We start from the raw sequence: 15,465 nt of genomic DNA on the forward strand, positions 1-15,465 counted from the left end.
TTTTTGCAGCAATACACAAAAAGTCCTTTATTGTATTTTTTTTCCTTTTCACCTTTTTAATGATGGCAATTGATCACCTCTTTTTGTACAACAAAAGAACAGCTTTAAATGACTGATAACCCAAAGAAATGCAAACATATCAAATAAAGTCAAAACCAATTCTGGGTGTTGTTTAGCATTTTTGTTTCGCGCCTCTCCTCGGATTCCCATCTGCTCTCGGTTTGGTTTGAACTTGGCACAGAGGCGCGTCAGTCTAGTCCGCTGCAGTGTTCTGGATTTCAGTTCAGCTGTTTCTGTCCAGATAGAGGTCTGCTCTTGGTGCTGGTCCTGGGTCTGATTCCTGGTCCGGTCGGCCCTTCTGTCGGTCGGGGTCAGATGCGGGTGAGCTGGTGCCAGAGGCTGGATGGCAGGATGCTTTCCACCTTCTCCATGATAAAGTTCAGAGGAGCAAACAGCGTGCTGAGGAACTACAAAGAGAGACAAATACAATCACACAAACAGAACGTTAACAGGGCAGCCAGCATCTTTTCCCTGAAACACACCACGCTACAGCCACGCTGCATTCTGGCTGCAATGTGGCCACAGGAACCGACCGCATCCAATTCTACCAGATGGAACAAAACGGTATCGGAGACACGCAGCAGTGTATCGAGCCACCACTTTAAGCACTTTTTTTGTCATCTAATAAAAGCAATTTTACATAGGTGCTGCATCCCTCACAGAGATGTGATGTGTAGATGAAGTCAGGTTCATACTATCTGATAACATGTCTCCCTGACTTCTGTTTATAAATGGACAACTGATAGCAAGACTCCCTAATTTAATTTATGTTAATATTTGGTTTGCAGACAATGTGATAATTATCTGGATAGTTAATATAAACTTTGAACTGACTGGCAGGATAGGGTGGTGGCTGTGTATATCACCTGTACATAAAAGATGAACACTGCTTCTCAATGTTGCAGTACCGTCTAAAAGTCAGCAGGGGGCACTCCCTTAACTTGTGATATCAACAAACACTTTCCTGATGACTTCCTGGTTTCAATTGGGGGTTTCAGTACAAGCTGAGCAAAACATGGAGGTAATTTTGTAAAATATGGACCACATTTGATAAAGCAGGGAAAGGTCGGCAGCTGTGACAGGTCAAACTTTGACAAATAAGAAAAAGGCTGCATAACCATGTGTCTGAATTATCTGAAGGTTTGGGGGATTTTTCTTTATTTTCAGCTGTGAGAACAAATAAACTTTCCACTTCTGCAGCATGAATCCTCCATCTGTGTACAGTGCAACTCAGGCCTCATTTTCAGGTTGGCAGTCTGACAACAACTAGCAAAGAGGAGGTGAGGGGTGATAGGGGCTCCACCCGAGCAGCTCACAGAAGTTCCTACTGTCTTAGATGTCAGATAAAGGTCACGAAGACGTTTTTTTTTTTTTTTTTGGGGGGGGGGGGGGGGGGGGGGCACAGAAAGAGACTCCACCTGCATGTGTGAGCTGGGCAGCTGGTGGTTTGAGGATTGCTTCACACATCAGATCTCACATCTCCATTTTAGCTTCAAAGAGCACTTCAAAGTAAATGTGTGTAGTAGTGTTTGAACAGTGTGGGCGGCAGGGAGAGACCTGTCCAAGACACCATGTTAGCATGAAGTTTTATTGGTCTAGGGAATCACTGGTGACTTATACGTTTAGCAGCTCTTGTGCTGCTTTTACATTCAGTCACAGTGGGAACCAGACTTATTTACCCAAGCAAGTTGATGTACTGATCATTTCATCTATTCAGATATTAAAATGAATCATTGAACAAATGTGGAATTTAAATATCGATCTATGAGATCAAAAAGTAAACGTAGCCAGTATCCATGTATTCTCCTTGGAAGCCACCTGTTAAGTTTTTCTGGAGTCGGAAAACATTCCAAAAACTGTTAGAAAAGCCTCATCTGTCCATTCAAGGTTCCCCATAAAACATCAAGTCTGCAGTAACCACCAGCATCTGTGATTAGCATTACTGTGATCTGGTATGTCTTAGTGTTTGAGCAGTATACGTTTTAAAATACTTTTTATTTATGATTTCAATAAATGATTTAAACTAACATAAGCAGGTATGTAATTATTCCTGGTTTCAGACTCACTGATAAATGCATGCAACGTGTTCCTTGCAATGATCTACCTCTCAGCAGGTAGATGGTATCTGCTGATAGTGTCACATCAGGGTGGAGAGATGAGCTCACCCACATTCCAGGGGAGCAACACAGAGCTGCAGGCTTAAAGGAGGAGGCAGAGGGTGGGCAGCGCCCTCCACTGGCTGTTCATATAAAAGATGATGTCTGAAGGTTGCTCCAGAACAACAACAATTGAAAAAAAGTATATGGGGGAAGATGTTTGGCTACTATAGGTGTTTCTATCAGTTGGATCCTGTCGATATTTTCACATAAAAGAGACCGATGAGGTGAGCATGTGAATCAGATGAGGGGCAGAGTAAGTCTGATTCCAGGGTGCTAAGGCTGGCTACTAGGACACTGAACTTCACCTCCCTGGTGGAGTCTGGTGAGGTTTAAGAGATGCTGACTCGATATACAGCTCACCTCAATCCATGGGTGGAATGAGCTCTGTGTAAAAGCGACGCTGACGATTCACCGGCCAATCGATGTCTCTGCCCTGACCTTTGCTCACAAGCTCTGAATAATGACTGAAATAACAGAAATGAGTTTTCTCTGAAGGGTAGCTGTGTTTAGCTGTAGAGGTTGGGTGAGAAGTTGAGTCATTCAGGAGGGACTCCCTCCCCCTGGCCATTTCCTCCAGCTTGATGGATGGATGGGGCAACTGTTGGCAGTGTGTTTGAAACTAGTTGCAAGACAACACTTGTGGAGGAGAGCTCAAAAGTGTGAGTAATTCTCCCACGTTTGTGATTAAAAATAGATCCAAGAGGACAGTAAAATGCACATTGTTTTTAGGAGCTTGTGCAAATAACACATATAATATGTGAGCATGGTGAAGGTATCACATGTATAGCTGTTGGTGGAGCTGAAGCATGTTTCCTCTGATGGACATGCAAGAGCTGACACCAGAAGCGTGTTACAAACCACATGTGTTTAAAAGCCTGTAAGAGTCATTTGTCATGCTACCTTTTCCAGTGTGGTTTGAGGCGCTCTCTTTTCACTCACAGCTAAAACACAAACTGTCTGTGTGCACAGAAACTGTTTGTTTACTCCATGACCTTTACATCTTTCAGATTTCTACTCTGTTTTGCTGCAGGCTGACAGCCATTGCTGCCCCTTCCTGTCACTGTGATACCTATAGCACCCAAGGATGAGTCCAAACAGGAACCACAGGGTGTAGTCCACGACATTTATTTTTATTATTTTGCACATCATATTAAGTTTCATATAATCTACTAATAAATTGTGCTATAATGTCCTAGCTTAAGCTACCCAGCACTACACACAGTCATGGGATTTATTTTCTCCTCTAGCCAGTACAGTCCTTACCCCATTGGTCCACGACACCCATTTAACCATTGAACTGTGTGACTTCAACAGATTCTTTCTATGTTTCTGTCTGTGATAAAAGCCTGCATGTCTAACTCACTGTCAAAAAGAGTGCAGCCGCTGAGGGTAGCGCAAGCAAAAAGGTCAGAAGTCATCCAGTATGTTATTTCACCCGGTAATTTATTTTTTTAATGAAAATAAAGCTATGGAGAAAAGGTCAAAGGTCACTGAGTTATTCTCTGAAGACTCTCCACAGAGAAGGACACAGTAATCTGGACATTATCTGTGAAATTCAAGTTTTCTCCTCATTTTTCCCCCCTGTGTGTGTGTGTGTGTGTGTGTGTGTGTGTGTGTGTGTGTGTGTGTGTGTGTGTGTGTGCGCGCGTGTGTGTGTACACTCACAGCTTTAGCAAACACTCCCATAAGTTCAGGGAACTGGTGTGTGAGCAGAGCCAGCATGGCAGTGAAGGAGCAGAGACCAGCTGTGAAGAGGATGAAGAAGGGCAGCTCCTTCTTCGGGTAGACCGACACCTCGTGAAACACTGCTTCCACGCAGGACGGACACACAGAAACACAATATTAGTTCAGAGTACGACATTTACACCTCTCACTCCTCAACACAACCTTCACTGGGGGCTGATTTGTTTGTTTTCAAAATCAACTGTAACACTCTCTTGTGGTAGACATCCACCAGCATCTTCGAGGATCGCGTCAGCTCTCAGCACTAGATGCTTCATGACTAAGCTACCAAACGCTGCTTATTTTAAGTTTCAAAGGAGCTCATTAAGTGTCCTACGCTTCAAGTTTATCCAAGGCGTGGCAGGCCTGACACTAAAAATGAAATGTAGCTATATCAGATGTGCACATGTGGTTAAGAACCCTTAAAAGGAGCAGACAGTATGGGCATGTACTAGTCAGACTTACAGTCCTCCCATCACATTACAATCGGTATAACAACTCTCCATGATGTTCTCAACCAAATCATTTTTTCTAAAAGGAAAGGTCATCTTTCTGGCTTTCACTGGGTAACTATCAACACGATGGCAAATTTGAGGGCAGGTATCCTAAAGAAAAACAACGAAGGCAACCTTTTCTGGTGAGGAAGTTTAACAAGGTCAAACATCTGACGAAGTCTAACACATAGCATGCTGTCATGTTTGGCACATTGATTCACAATTTAATTTCTTATTTGTTCAATTTTAATTAGCTGAAATAAACATGCATGTCTTTTCAGAGACACACACAGACCACTGTGCTGCTTCTCGTGGCTGTAGGCCAGCTCAATCAATGAAGGGTTTGTGAGTGAAGACAGACAAGCTTCTGGGCAGACATCAAGACAACACTCACAATCACCCCCCCCCCCCCCCCCCCCCCCCCCCCACACACACACACACTCTGTGAGCCAAATTCTCAAATGAAAGTGTAATTTAAAAAAACAAAACAGCTTTTTCAGCACAGATGTTTGACATGAAGCATTTTTTTCTTCAAAGTTTACAACCTCCCAAAATTAATTAAAGGGATTTAAACACAGGAATTGACAACAAGTTCCCTAAAAAATATATATAATATAACATTTTTTGCCCTGACTGCATTACACAGTGTGCGCGTGCATGTCAGAGCGTCTCTTACTGGGTAGCAGCTCTCTGTCTGCCGTCTCTGTACAGATGGGGTAAGGATAGAACAGGTGACCCTTCTCCAGAGGATATGGGATCATTCTGAAAGCTACAAACACACAAAAACACAATTAATTAACAACGAGCTCCAGAATCATTCGTGTTCAGAAATAATCACCACTAAAATTTTAATACCGTCAGTTTACAGTATTTGTGTGTTAGCATGTACTTACTGCCCTCCCAGGTGCAGTGCAGAAGGTTGAGTGCCCCCTCCACCCTTTTCCAGTGCTGTAGGTGGAAGAAAGCGTAGGCAATGGCCTCGCTGTCGCCTCTTTTCAGAATGTGTTCTGGAGGAAGAATCAGACTCTTCATCTCAAGCAGGTACTGATGGGAACAAGGAGCAGGAGGAGAGAGGAACAAAGGAAGACAAGGAGTGAGAACAAAGAAGACATCTGAATGAGAAACAAAATGAATTAAAAGTAGCTCAGCATATCCATGAATAAAGTTCAATACTCACATTCAGCCCACAACAAAGCATGACGCAGAGTTACATTATTACAATTCAATGCACCAAGTGAACACCAAGCTGTTTGACTGGGGCCAGCATACTTTCGGCTCCAACATCATTCTGAGACGGGGGTTGCTACTAGCTTGTGTTTGCACGCCGTTTATAAATGTACACACAGCACTGGATACTCATTTATGACCTGGGATCACTTTACATGCACATTTATTTATTTTTTTACAATAACACAAGGACACATGGTCCACCTCCTTTAAGTGAATGTATAAAAGAAAGCACTGGCAGTAGCAAAGGGATCACAGCACCCACCAGAAGTGCCTCATAGGTGAACTACATTTGGACAAACTGTCAGTGAAGGAAGTCAATCCTGGAAGAGAAGATATGCTCAACATATCCCACTTTAAGATTCATCCCACCAAGCTTAACTTCTCATTATGTATTGCTTGAATTTGGTTCTTGTGTGTTTTTATATGAATGTTCTTTCTTTTTTTATGCTGCATGTTGTTTTATGTGACTTACACAGGGGCTACACATGTAAATGAGCAGTTCTGCTATAAGCTGGCATATTTACATCTTCCTTATCGACACATCTCTATTTAACACAAACAATCTGTGTGCAAGTGTGTGTGTGGTAATCTCAACTCACTTTGGGGACATGAGGATTGAACTCGACCGCTCTGTGGATGGCTTCTACTGCGTTCATCTCTGCTGTGCTCAGCCCTCTCCTGGATGCGGCCTCTGGAGAGAACCTGCATGTGCACGCAGACGGTCGTGATTCTACATCATGAGGTTACTTTGATCCATACCTCTCATGAATAGATATAGTAACAAGCAAGAACCAACATTTTACGAAGTGCTAAAAACAAACTAAATTTAAGCAGCTGCAGCATTTATTATACATGCCACACCCTGAACAATCAGGCAGAAAACTCACTTCTCACAGTAACAGCGCTCAAACCTTGTGGTTTCTCACTCTTTCTACATCATCGCTATTCTCTCATTGATACTGAGCACCTCCCTGGAGCCATTTTCAACCCTATCTTAAACTAAATAGCAGTCCAGGAATGTCAGATCCCTGAAGAAATGTATGTGATGAAAAGCAATACTCACTTGTCCGATACCGCCCTGGCTTTGAGCAAGGCTGCTGTGTAGCATATTGTTGCAGATTTAGGTAAGCTAATATCTGTGGAGGAGACAAAAAGACAGACAGAGACAGAAAGGACAGGGTGGAGTTTAATGAATGTGGTAAAAGTTTGGAATTACAGGTAACAGTTCGAGGGGAGGGCTGTATTTAAGAATACTGCAGATGCCCACAGGGGGTTGTGAATGAACTTAATGAGTTTGGGTTTCAGGTGTGTTTTGTTATCATATCTTAGACTTTCTCTAAGTGTGATTTGCTCTCTTTTTCCAGTTGCGTCATATAAATATCTATAGACAGGAGTAAAAAAGAAGTTTCAGAACATGCTGGGCATCCTCAGATAACCCCATGCATACTTCCTGTGTGCGTCTGTGCTCTAATGAAGGCAAAATGTCAGAAAAATGATTTTATAAACAATCACCTGGCCAAATGCCTGCAGATAGTGTAACACCTGCTTTACATAATACATCTTAACAGATGCAATTTTTACTTGCAAATAATAATTACATTTTGGCCTGTATGGATTTGGCCCTGCTGTATAAGATATGTGGTCAGAAATGGCCCCACTCTGGCATTTTAGTTGTTAAAATAGCTCGGGCTGCTTGAGGAACAACAAACACTCGACAGGGAATGTGGTGTCTGTACTCGGCTACCTTCAAGTAACTAAATACAGCTTTGTTAGTACAGTTACTGAGCTGCTCACAGGTGGCCGAGTGTCGCTCACCGTCATACTTGGCCAGAACGGCCTGGACGTCGGCGTAGTTCTGGAGCTCTAGTAGCGACTCCAGCAGGTTTTCGTGGATGTTGAACATACTGAGGAGAGGGAACTCCTTCATTAACTGGAAAACACACAACTGTTGTTACATGTAATACCAGACAGGGGGAGACACATGCACAATCAGCAGACATGAGCTTTGGGTCATCACTGTATTACCTCAAAATACTCTGTGACTGTTTATAATGAACCCATTCAGAAATGAATGCACAACACTGTGTGTTTCGGTTTGTGTGGGTTTTCTTCTGGCAGGTTGTGTACTTACATCTCTCATCATTTTAACTGCTTCTCTTGTTCGGCCGAGCTTTCTGGAGCACATGGCCAGCCTCCTCTTTATATACACCAACACATTGGTGTCTCTTCCTGCAAAAACAGAACTTAGCTCAATCAGATCACGCTTACCTGCAGTCCTCTTTATTAAAATGCAACAGAGGCTGAGATGGACCAGGACTACCATTCATACTGTCGCTGCAAACTCCCAGTTTAAACATGATTATTACTGGCTTAGGAAAAGTGTTAAAGCATGGATTACACTCACTGTGCTGGGCTTCATATTGTGTACCATGATGTTGGAGCTGTTGGCTGCGGCGGTAGCAGCCCTCTCCAGCTTTTAGCGCCTGTTTAAATAACCGCTCAGCTTCCATGATGGTGGTGGCCTCCTCCTCTGCCAGCAAGATGTACGCCGTTGCACAGCTGTAGATGGGGATGAGAATAAGTCAGGGAGTAATAACTAACCTGCTGCATAGCCTCTTATACACTCATTAATTCATTTACCGCCTCTCAGTGGGGTTCCTCGTTTGCAGAGAAAGCGCAGCTTCTTTGAGACATAAAAATGCTCCTGAGCCTTGTGTGCTTGTCAGCAGCGTCTGACAGATCACTGATCAAAGAAGTTTTCCTCTGAGTCAACCTGCAGTCACGGCCTTGATACAAGCTGGGAGCAACATGTAGTGCTGACACAGTTCCTCTGCACTGTCTTGGTTGTCACAAATGCTCCTAAAAATAAACCTGAATTTCATGAAAAGAACTAAAGCTGCCTTCCTTTGAATGATGGAAGCACCCAGAAGGCCAGTCTGTGATGAGAAGCTTCAGATCCGCCCTTGACACCAACAAAACCTGCAGTTTACAGTTTTCCAATTTATTACAAACTGATGTGTGTGGACCTAAAATCAACAGTAGTGTTTGGGACCTGGGGTCTGATTCATGTTTGTGAGCTAATGTTTTGGTAGAAGTTCATAGTATTAGTTTTGCAAAAGCATATTTGGTTGTACGGCATCTAGATGGGATTATGTAAATACTAAATATTAAAAGATACGATCAGCTCTTAGTTTTGATTTTCAGCTTCCTAACTGGAGTCAGCATAAAGCCATTATCAGTGATTACAAGTTAGAAAAATAAAAAAATAAAAATGTATTTTTACCGACTCTTCATGGTTTGAGCTAGCAGGCCATTGTGTGCACACCAACACTATTGCTACTCATAATCCTTCTACTTCCTCCCTGCAACTTCATCCTCTTCCCCAAACTGAAATCCAAATTAAAGGGTCACAATTCTGGACGGCGATCCAGAATCCAACACAGATGCTTGACTGAAAGTGGTCACAGTGAAACTTCCAGGGAGAGATGTATAAATAGCAGCCGTGCTGGAAGCATCACAGTGGTGCCCCAAGACACTGCTGAAGAGAAGACTGGCCAAACTCAAATCAGATGTAGTACTTATGGTCTGCTCATTTGTTATTAGTTTTTATATAAAAGGTTCCTTTGATTTCATCTGGTATGTGCACAACATATGTTTGGAACAACCATCAGAAAAGCACCAGTTAAATACAGCTGGTCAAATTGACCAAACTCAATTTGATGATGATAAATTCTTTTGACTAAATTTCTAGCTCTGACAGATATAGGTAAAATATCAAAAAGCCTTCTGAAGGAATAAAACTGAATTTGTCAAAGTCTTGTCATATGTTCCAAGGATGGCCTGATACATTTCCTCTGTATCTCCAGAGAATACAGAGAACAACAGAGCCCTGCAGTGCTAAAGATACCCTTCCCCTGCTGCTTTGTTGTTAAATTTATGTAATGTCTCGAACTGATTTCTTCTTTGTTTTGGTTGTATTTATTTAACACTGTCCACGAACATAAAATGAATTTCCAGAAGGATCATAAACTAAATTGAAAGAGAGCGGACCAACAGTCAAATCAGGGGAGATCTGACTGTTGAGCCAATCCTGTTGTTGCAGTTGTAAAGTCAAGGTTAATGAGAGATTCAGTTTTATGGTGCTGATTGTGGTAAAATGTAGGTTACTGCTTTCTTTGCTAAACTGTATCCTGTTTTCAGTGCTCTGTGTGGATGAGATTAACATACTTATAATTTCTGGAATCAATACTGAGTTGTTAAAAAAATGTAATGTTCTTAAACTGTGTGCATCCACAGTATAAATACAACTTGTGGAGAAAAAAAAATAACTTTTTGAGCGACTTATTCGATTTTACAAGTAATTCTACACATTAGTTTTGTTTTAGTCTTTATTTTCCCTCTTCTGTCTTGTATGATTTAGTTTTATTTCTAGTGGTTTGCCTTATTGTTCTATACTGTGTGCCATTCTTGTTTTGTTCTTTTTTAATGACTTCTGATATACAGACCATGGCTCTCTCCAAATTCATTCAGACATGGATCTCAGAAAACTGCCTTAACATCTACCGAGATGGCTGCAGAGTAGCTAGACTCTCTTTAAGATTATTACAATTTGCTTTTCTTAACACCTTCAACCCATGACATAATTTTAAACTCACTCTTCAAGCTCCAGAGCTTCATGTGCTGCAGAGATGCGAGCCTGTGGGTTCCTTTCTCTCCACGCCTTCTGCATGACTGCCACCACACAGAGAAACATATGTCAAAGGGGTCACATTACGCCCTCCGCACTTAAATCAAATCACATGGTTATAGACACAGCATATGTATGAATGTGTGTGTGCTTACTGGCATCAGCAGGCCGGAGGTGGTCTGAGTCACAGGTGAAGAAGGTTTGATGATCTTGTGCTGACAGGTTCATGTCATAATATGTCAGCGGCTCTCGACCTGTTACCCAAGTATACCTGGACACCAGCACAGACAGAACGACATGCTTTAATAATAAGCTACTGACTTAAACCTTTCCAAAACACAGAAAATTAATAATGCGTCTCTGCTAAAGCTCAAACAGAAAACAATTCTGATTGGCGGGTTTACGGCTGAAGAGAAAAACTGGATAATTAAAACATGAGGAATCAAAAAGTGGGGGATGACTCAACAGAAGGAACACAGGCAAAGACATCAAAAAGATAACAAAAGAAGAATGGCACATAATAGAGACAGACAAATCAGTAGGGGGAAAGACATAAAAATAAAATCACACAAAGGCACAAGAGAGAAAATAAAGACCAAAACAAATCTGATGACACTCAAGAGGCAGGAAAGTTGACATGAGAAAGACCTAAAAGACTGGAAAAGCAAACAAGAGAAGACACAGATGAGAAAGAACGATGGAAAAGTGTGTATAGTATGTTGCATTGTTTTGTTTTTTTTTTTGCTTGTTTTCTATTCTTTTTCTCTCAACAGGTGATCCCGGAGATATTTTTTCTTCCCCCCTTTCTCACTGTCCCTCTCCCCTTCTGTTTTTCTTTTCCTTCCTCTTTCTTTCTCCCTTTCCTATCCCTCACTCATGTCTGTCCCGTCTGTAACAACTGAAAATAAAATAAATAATAAAAACAAAGGTCGATCAAATGGACCAATACGGCAATGCCATGATGATCCATTTGGCAAAATAAATCCATTGGGTATCCTTGTTGGTCTTCAGACAACAATTCTGACGGCTAAAGAACCAAATGGGACAGGCGAAAAAAAAAAAAAAAAAAAAAAAAAAAAAAAAAGAACGATGGAAAAGTCAGAGGAAAACTGACTCCAAGTGAGCTGGACTTCAGATGCAGGTTGCTTTGCTGTTGTCACTCACCGATTATATTCGGCTCCGCGGAATAAATTCAGTGGATTTCTCCATACTTTACATTCTGCAGAAGGGAGACACAAAGAGCACAACAGTAGTGATGAGTGTCAAGGGCAAAGTTGGCACTGAGCTTACTCGGCACACTTCAAAGGGTTCGACTGCGCATTCTGCCATCTCTACCCTGCAGCTCCCTGACTGGCACGTGGATCTGTGTGAGAGCATGGCTGACAGAGGAAAGGCCTTCTAACTCCTCAGTGACCAAACAGGCTCCTGCACAAACCTACACTGCTGGCAAGCTTATGTTTGAGCTGATGGCACTGAACACATCGATGTTGGTACAGGGCTTAACTATATGGGTTTTTATAATATGTATGCACCAATAAGATGTGTGGCTTACCGTGCGCTGATATCAAACATCAACATGACAAGTGCTGCTCAACCAACTAAAAGAGCTCTGCGTGAGCTGAGACGTCCCCTCACTGTGTCACTCAGGATTCAGTTTTGAGAAAATTATGAGAGCAAAAGTTTCAAATGTGCAGTAATCCCTGGAAGCCTAAAGCTCAGACTGCAGACTGACTGCTTCCGCCTACTTTTGGATCTTTATGATGTCAAGATATGAGAGGAGATATCACTAACATGGTCATCTCAAGCACAAACGCTTAAAAAGTAAAGAGAAAATGTCTTCTTTCACATAGTGGATGACCTGCACCAAGGCCCAGTAGAAGATAAATACAGATTATTTTGAATTTTGAGTTATGCAAAGCTCCTCTTTTAGAGTTTAAGAATAAAAAGGTTAAGCTGGAAATCAGAATAAGGAGGTCACTTAAATTACTTGATTGACTTTTTTAAAGAAGATTCATAAAATATCCATGAAAACCCAACACACATCGCAAAACTCATATTCTATTACTAACGACTTAAACAGAGAAAATTATTTCTTATGTGTTTATTCACTGATTTTTGTACTAACTGAATAACAAACTGTCCTGCCTAAACAAACATACAAAAGCCTCTCACTGACAATAAAACAGAATTCCAAAGTCAAATTAGAAATAAATAAATACTACACGCACAAAATTCACGCTTTACCACATTCAATTCCAGAACCATGACTAATCAATCACGGGTCTTCACTGAAAACCGTCTGTGACAAAGACAAATATTAAGCTGCGACATCCATCTCTGAATTGAGCCGAGAGATTTTCACAGAGCAGATTATTAGCCAGCAAACGGAGGATTAGTACACTTGAGCACACATAATCCTATTTCACTCAAAGTTGTTTGGCTGAAAACAAAAGCGGCTGCATCACGTCTCCACAAAGTGTTCAACGACCGAACGCTCGAAAACACACCGTTAAACTGACTGGGTGAGCTCATTTAACCAAACTGTCACCGCAACTCGTATTTGGTTCTGATTCTTTAATAGACAGAGGCTGTCTGGACTAAAGCAGACTGGGACTCATGCTGCATTATGTATATGCTTATGTAGCATAAACGTTTTCCCTTATCACTGGCAAAGGAACCAAGGGAATTATTCAGCAGAGACATTTTCCTCTTTTGAAATGAAAGACTTCACAGACGAGCAAATATACGTTCAACAGATTAACCAAGATCAAAGCATCACTAATGGAGAAGTCAAGACGCTCACACAGCTCACTCTGGCTGTGGAAGATGCTTCTAGACAAGCTTTAATTTCTTAGACTGCCTTGTACTGCTTACAGTTCTAACAGTACATTTATTTAAAGAATTGTATTTTTCCAGATCTTAATGCATCTACAAACAAATCCATTTTCTGCTGCTTTTCCAGGTTAGTGGAGCAGCAGTCTAAGCAGATGCATCCAGGCATCCCTCTCCTCCACCCCGCTCTTTCGGTGGGAGACCAAGTCACCTTGTTGCAATCTTTTCCTATAAGCAGATCACAAATGTAGCTCTTACCAGACACACTTTGCCGACTGGAGTCAGCCTCCCCATTACTGGCGTTTGAGTTACTGGGAGAGCTGCTGTCCACTCCTCCCAGCAGGGGGCGCAGGTGGCTCACAGACACCTGCTCTATGAAGGAGGTCCCATATTTCCTGAAGTACCACCACTCGAAGATCTGAAAGAAAGAAAGACGGAAAGAAACTCATTCACTTAACTGCTCATTCAATGAAGATGATACATTCAAGTGTTCACATTTTTGTGCACATTCTTCTTAAATTAGCACCTCTTAAAATAATTCTCTCTTTAACCTGCTTAAAATGGGAGTAAATCTACTTTCAATGCCAGCCACACAATTTTTAATCAGAACAAAGTAAAGACAATTACTAGCTAGTAAAGCTGAGACCTCCAGCAGCTAGCTTAAATAGTCGCTATTCTCCATCTGTTTTAACACATCTTTATTACTGTAATCTGAGTGTGGGCTGATTAACCCTGTATCAATGGGAGTCAAGCTTGTGCCACAGAGGCCCCGGGTATACTTCACCAATTACCACCTTCAGCCAGAGGAGAGGATCCAATCAGTGAAACCTGCTCTTTGATTGGATGGAATTTAGCAGACAAAACATGGCACTCAATAATAAAATAAATTTAAAAAAATAACATCGATTGGAAAATTTAAATTTAACTTGACTAGTGATTCTGTACACACAGTTGTTTTCCAGTGACCAACGACCAACTCAGTTTAGATCATTCAAAATAACTCAAACAAGTGCCTGAAGGCATTTCCATATGGTGAGATTTGCTTCTAGAAGGAGTCTAGTATTAATATGTAAACGTGATTATTTTACGAGTTGTACAGACTGCCGACTGCTAAAGCCGATGTACTGTGGAGCCTCTGCTTGAAGGAGGAAATGACAAATTTTGATGGGGCTCCTACAGGAATCTTGGAAAACGAGCTAATTGGAACATCTCTCCCACTTACAGAGAAACGAACACTATTGCTTCGATGAAACCAACTGGCGTCCACATTTCTAAATAATTTCACAGAGCATGTGCAGAGCTCAACACCATTTCCAAGCAGCCTACGCACACTGGCCAATCGCCCGCAGGGGTAGAGAGAGTGAGTTAATTAAGAGAGGGGCTATTTTAAACTGCGCACCAACCACCGTTACACAGTTTGCCGTCTCTGTGAAGAACCTGAAAAAGAGATGAAATACTTGGAGCGTCTTTTGTTTAATGCACAGCAATAGAGAGTTCTATTCTCATCTTTTTCCACATCCCAAACAAAATCCAGCACGTGTTCTCGGTAATTTAAAAAGCACAAAAACATTCAGTGTGTTGCATTCTGATGCACCAGGCAGCAGAATAAACACTGATAGTGCAGGGAGATAATCTCATGGAGGACCAAATGAGGTTTAATATCCTTTCATTTCAGCTTTATATGACCTGTGAATGTGTGATTAAAGCCCTAACAAATTATATCCCAGGCTCATAAAATCACCAGGGGGCCACCTCTGAAAATTAATTTTCTCCTTTTAACACAAAAGAGAATATCAAGTAAAAGCACACAGTGATTAAGTGAGATTCATCAAGGATGTGATTTTTGCTTAAAAAAATAGATCCATTTAACAGCAGGAGGTTTCAACACTATTTATATTTGATATTTGTATGCTTAAGTATAAACAGGGCAGCCAACTTAAACATTCCAACTTTGCAAATAAAAATTACTGCTTTATTTATAATGAATTTAAACTAGTAACAGCTTCAACAATCAACAAATATAAAGAATGAAGCACATCTTACCAATATGAGTCCTGATATGAGGGAGGAAGTACCTGTCAGGGCCACGTAGAACTTGGGCGTCAGGGTGTTGAGAAACATGCTTACTACAAGGAAGACACAGAAAGAATAAAGACAGATTAAAAAAAGGCCTCTTCTACATCACAGGGGAGGTACTTTTGAAAATATATCTTTGAAATGTTGAATATTCATAAGAAATAGGTCATGTCTATAGAGAAGACGGTAAAGACAGACATCAAAA

At 41.4% G+C, this 15,465-nt stretch overlaps 1 protein-coding gene across 6 annotated transcripts in view; it reads right to left on the reverse strand.

Moving 5' to 3' along the window:
* Positions 1–15,465, reverse strand: part of LOC146515012 (suppressor of tumorigenicity 7 protein homolog) — a 57,892-nt gene continuing 42,427 nt past the window's right edge. For 3 of the 6 annotated variants that reach the window (XM_085165248.1, XM_085165247.1, XM_085165249.1), the window contains 14 exons: positions 15,228–15,310; positions 13,443–13,602; positions 11,517–11,571; positions 10,508–10,623; positions 10,321–10,396; positions 8,070–8,224; positions 7,797–7,894; positions 7,481–7,610; positions 6,729–6,801; positions 6,265–6,367; positions 5,329–5,479; positions 5,112–5,204; positions 3,885–4,027; positions 1–467 (listed from right to left, as the gene is read on the reverse strand). In XM_085165248.1, the coding sequence (XP_085021374.1) occupies positions 372–467; positions 3,885–4,027; positions 5,112–5,204; positions 5,329–5,479; positions 6,265–6,367; positions 6,729–6,801; positions 7,481–7,610; positions 7,797–7,894; positions 8,070–8,224; positions 10,321–10,396; positions 10,508–10,623; positions 11,517–11,571; positions 13,443–13,602; positions 15,228–15,305 (1,527 nt within the window). In that variant the 5' untranslated portion in view covers positions 15,306–15,310 and the 3' untranslated portion in view covers positions 1–371. The remainder of the gene's footprint in view (positions 468–3,884; positions 4,028–5,111; positions 5,205–5,328; positions 5,480–6,264; positions 6,368–6,728; positions 6,802–7,480; positions 7,611–7,796; positions 7,895–8,069; positions 8,225–10,320; positions 10,397–10,507; positions 10,624–11,516; positions 11,572–13,442; positions 13,603–15,227; positions 15,311–15,465) is intronic. The other 3 variants (XM_085165246.1, XM_085165245.1, XM_085165244.1) reach the window with 3 other exon arrangements.

The sequence above is a fragment of the Neolamprologus multifasciatus genome, chromosome 7 (genome assembly GCF_963576455.1).
Source record: "Neolamprologus multifasciatus chromosome 7, fNeoMul1.2, whole genome shotgun sequence".
In the NCBI taxonomy this organism is placed as follows: domain Eukaryota; kingdom Metazoa; phylum Chordata; class Actinopteri; order Cichliformes; family Cichlidae; genus Neolamprologus; species Neolamprologus multifasciatus.